At 27.8% G+C, this 4,233-nt stretch overlaps 1 protein-coding gene across 2 annotated transcripts in view; it reads left to right on the top strand.

Annotated features, from left to right (window-relative positions):
* Nucleotides 1–1,077, top strand: part of LOC102673011 (putative transcription factor SOX-15) — a 52,667-nt gene extending 51,590 nt beyond the window's left edge. Inside the window, exons 9-10 of one of the 2 annotated variants that reach the window (XM_006610398.2) lie at nucleotides 227–747; nucleotides 874–1,077. In XM_006610398.2, coding sequence (XP_006610461.1) covers nucleotides 227–747; nucleotides 874–879 — 527 coding nt within the window. In that variant the 3' untranslated portion in view covers nucleotides 880–1,077. Of the gene's footprint in view, nucleotides 1–226 lie in introns of both variants that reach the window. The other variant, XM_006610396.2, reaches the window with a different exon arrangement.
* Nucleotides 1,078–4,233: the final 3,156 nt, after the last annotated feature.

Raw genomic sequence — 4,233 nt, 5'->3', positions numbered from 1 at the left:
AAAAAAAAAAAAAAGAAATATACTTGAAACTTATTTTTCCTCACCACCGTTTTCAGATATCCCAATTATATATTAATTATCTCTACGTCCAAGGGAAATTGAACAAAAGCCAATTATCTCAAACCAACTCTACCATTTCGAAAATTCGTTCCTCCTCCTGAATAACTAACCTCTTTGTTCGCCAAAGGAAACCGGGCATTCTTCTCGACGACCGATTTATTTTCAGGTGTATCCCACCGATACCAAATGACTCATCATCAGGAATATCAAACGGAGGGAACTAGCGGCGGTCAACAGCATCCAATTCTGGGCCATATGGAGGCCGCAATGGCCAGCACAGCGGAGGAGGAACAGCAGCAGACGCTACAGCTGGAGAAGTACTTCAAGTATTCTCATCCGACAAGCGTAGCTCACACCAGCCTCACCTCGCAGAATCTACTCGACAGCAATCACAATTACGCCAGTGATCTGCGTTACTATACACCTCAACAGACTCAACTAGATATGTCGAACTCTCAGTGCATCGTTGATGATCAGACCAAGGATGCTCGATGTTCAAACGTGGGTATAGCTCATGGGATGGAGCAATATCATCAGGCTATGGACGTGGCAAAATATCCGGAACATCAGCAACAGCAGCAGCAACAACAACAACAGCAGCCCCAACAGGCTCAACAGGCTCAACAGCCGCAGAATATCGAGCATGTTTCCAAGGCGGATGATGATTTCAGTGTAATACTTGCAGATGTGCGCAAAACTTGTTATAGTAGCTAGTGTTTCGGATAGATCAGAAATGTTTAGAAAAACACTGAGATATATTTGATATTCGCCGTTCTAGTTTTGATTTTACGAAGACCTTGATGTTGATTATAGGTCTGATCGATGTGGAAGATGGTCGTGCGGTTATTGTCATAGTAGATGTCGCAAATATTGGTTACTTGAGCAAGGATGAACCTTATTGTGTTGCAGCAGGACGAGAATGAAAGAAATGTGGTAATTTTTATCGCAAACGAGCGATAATCAAATTTTTTGTTAATTTTTTTATTAATAAATAATGCTATAAATATCGATAATCCGGTAAAAAAAATAAATCCCATAGATTTTTCGAAAAATATTTTATAAAAAACATAATAGAACTCTTTTTTATTTCAAAACAATTGGGTTCTATAAAATACATTAGAGTAGTATTTTCTAACTTTTATTAAGTTGTGTTATTAACTCTTCATAAGGTAAGAAAAATTAATTTATTGGAATTCTAAACTTTTAACCAATAATATATAATTCTATTTAATTATCAGAATTCTAATTTTAACTTTTTTTCAAATTCTTGAATTTTGTAGAATTATTATAATTTCAAACTTTTGTTCGCATGTACATTCCAAATGTACGAGGAATATGAAAGAAGAAATATTAGTTATTTAAAAGCAAAAGTGCCTTTGAATATTTAATACTTGTGGTGTCTACTATGCTAAACAATCTTCGACTTTAGAGAAAATATAGAATTGTACGGTAAAATGATCTAAATCTTTTTGAAACAGGCGATTTATCTCTTATGGCTGTAGAGAAAAAGTTAGGTGCTAGCGTCTACGAAGAATCCGGTGCTTATACACATTTTTGTACACACTTCCGGTGCTAATGCTCTTGATAACGAGATATAATTAAGGTTGCAAGGAATTGGTAGTAAATTAATTTTAGCATGTTTAGTATTTCTATTTTCAATGAGCAATATTAAGAAGACTACACGTGCACATATCTGTGAATTTCTATTTTCTTCTTCTTGAAAAGAGGTTAGATGAACTAATAGAAGAGAAAGTATGGAACACAATAATTTGAACATGTTTGCGTTAGGAACAATTGTTATTTGTTACAAACGACCTGGCAACTGTCAACGTGTCTGATTTGAGGTAACGAAAATAAAGTAGGAAGCATTCTTGACTCTCCGGGTTTCGTTTAGCGAGCCAAATAGTACGCAACACTTTCAAAAGCATTTTTTCATGGATATTTTTGATGTTTATTATTTTATCATTGCTTAACTGCTATTAGTTATTAGCTGAGAATCTAACCTTTACGCTTCGACATTTAAAAATCAGTATATAAACACTTAATTAATATAAAATCCAATTTTAATTTATTAATATTTTTTTTAATTAGATTTAATAGATAATTTTTAAGATCAAAATTCTTATTTATGTTAGTAATATAAAGATATAAATTAAAAATTAAAAAATTATTTTTATATTAAGAATATATGAGAATATTATATGTTGTGTATAGGTTAGGTCTCAACTAATATGCAATATGCAATCAAATATGCAATAAAATCATTTGATTATTCTTTATCAATTTATATTTTTTAATACATACCAATGTTTTATAAATGTATTATAAAAAAATCTGTTTTATATATATATATATATATCAATTCCTTGCTACCTCATACTTTTTATTTTAAATTTTCGCAATTATACCTCGTAATGTTTTATTTAATGGAACTAGACGATTTATTTTGAATAAATCGATCAAAACATCGAATCTCTTCACTTACATACGAAGGGATTTTTTTACGTGATCAAAAAACGTGATATGATATAAAATATAAAAAAAATCTAAGATATTATTATTTTTAAACTTTCAAAAACCGATTTAATTTAATCCTTACGATTTATAGAGATTTAATGTAATTTCATTTTATTTAATTTATGTACGATCACCGATAAATTAAGATAACGTTGTGACAGAATCGTTGAAGATCAACGGCATTATTGTTGAGCTATTTTTATCCACCTGTGCACTCATGGTACAGCATGGCACTGTATATTTAGAGCATACCTGCATATTTCACCGTCGGAAATAGATCGAATTTAATTTTTTCGTAGCGAATTAAATGACGTATCGGTTTCTCGTAGCGATTGATCCTGGTTTCAGTGGCAAGCTACTTAAGAAAAAAAAAAAGGATAGAATTACATCGTTTCTCATGTATTCATTTATGATTACGGAAACGAAGTCCATTTTTTTTTTTTTTTAACGTTACAAACAATTTAGTCATTCTATTTATGACACACATTTCAAAAAATTGGGATACTTAATATAAATAAAAAAGAGATATATATATACAGAGTGTTTCAGATAACTAGGCAAAGTTCATCACCATGAAACGGTAAGAGATAAATGAAAATTTCAAGAAAAAAATTAATTAATTTTAAATAATGCATTTTTTATGTGTATTTTTTCATATACAATGTATTATACATATATAATTATTATATTATATAAAATATATAAATGTAATATATATTATAAATCTATTATACACATTATATAAAAATGAATTGTTTTATTCGACACTCTTATTTTCTATAAAAAATATTAAATAAATTGTATCTAAAAATAATTAATTCTTTCAAAAAATATTTTAATTAAAATTTTGCAAAGCTTTATCATATGAAAGATGTTTTATATATTTCCTTGGCTTCTATATATTAAAATTTGCAAAATTTTCAAAATAATTCATTTTTTAAATTAATAAATTTTCAATCTAAAATTATATATATATTTTTTTAATATTTTAATATTTTTTTTATAGAATATGAAAATTGTCTGCATTGATAAGCGGACAAAAAATATATTAATTAAAAAAAAAAAAATGAAAATGATTATGAAATCATCGAAACATGATCATTCAATTTTTATATAATGAAATATTTTTTTATCTTTTGCTATTTCAAAACTATGATCTGACCCAATTGCATGAAACAGCCTGTATATAACTCTCACTCAAAAGTCTTAAGATATTTATTGAAAAAATTAAGAAATCATATTAATTGATATAGAAAGTATAAAATGGATTACAATTAACGAAAACAATTTTTATTTTTTTAACAAAAAAGCAAATTATTGATATTAAAATTTTATTAAAAATTAATATCATAAGACTTTTGAACAATTGTATAATATATACGTATATATATATATATTTATATATATTTATATATATATGTATATTATATATATATTTTTTTTATGGTGATAATTTAGAATCTTCTGTGAAACTTATTATACTTATTTAAAAGAAAAAAAGACGATATTATAAGGTACCTTGTTTTTAATAAGTGTACGAGATTTTTTTTTTCTCTAAGCCTCCTCGTTAGCGATTTTACATGTGTATAAGCACGATCTCCTTACTTTTTTCTGTTTCAGATGACTGAACAAAATTCTCGCTGTATATGTATTATA

The sequence above is a fragment of the Apis dorsata genome, unplaced genomic scaffold (genome assembly GCF_000469605.1).
Source record: "Apis dorsata unplaced genomic scaffold, Apis dorsata 1.3 scaffold_74, whole genome shotgun sequence".
In the NCBI taxonomy this organism is placed as follows: domain Eukaryota; kingdom Metazoa; phylum Arthropoda; class Insecta; order Hymenoptera; family Apidae; genus Apis; species Apis dorsata.
Note: the sequence above shows the minus strand (reverse complement) of the source record. Positions and strands in the feature narration are given on the sequence as shown.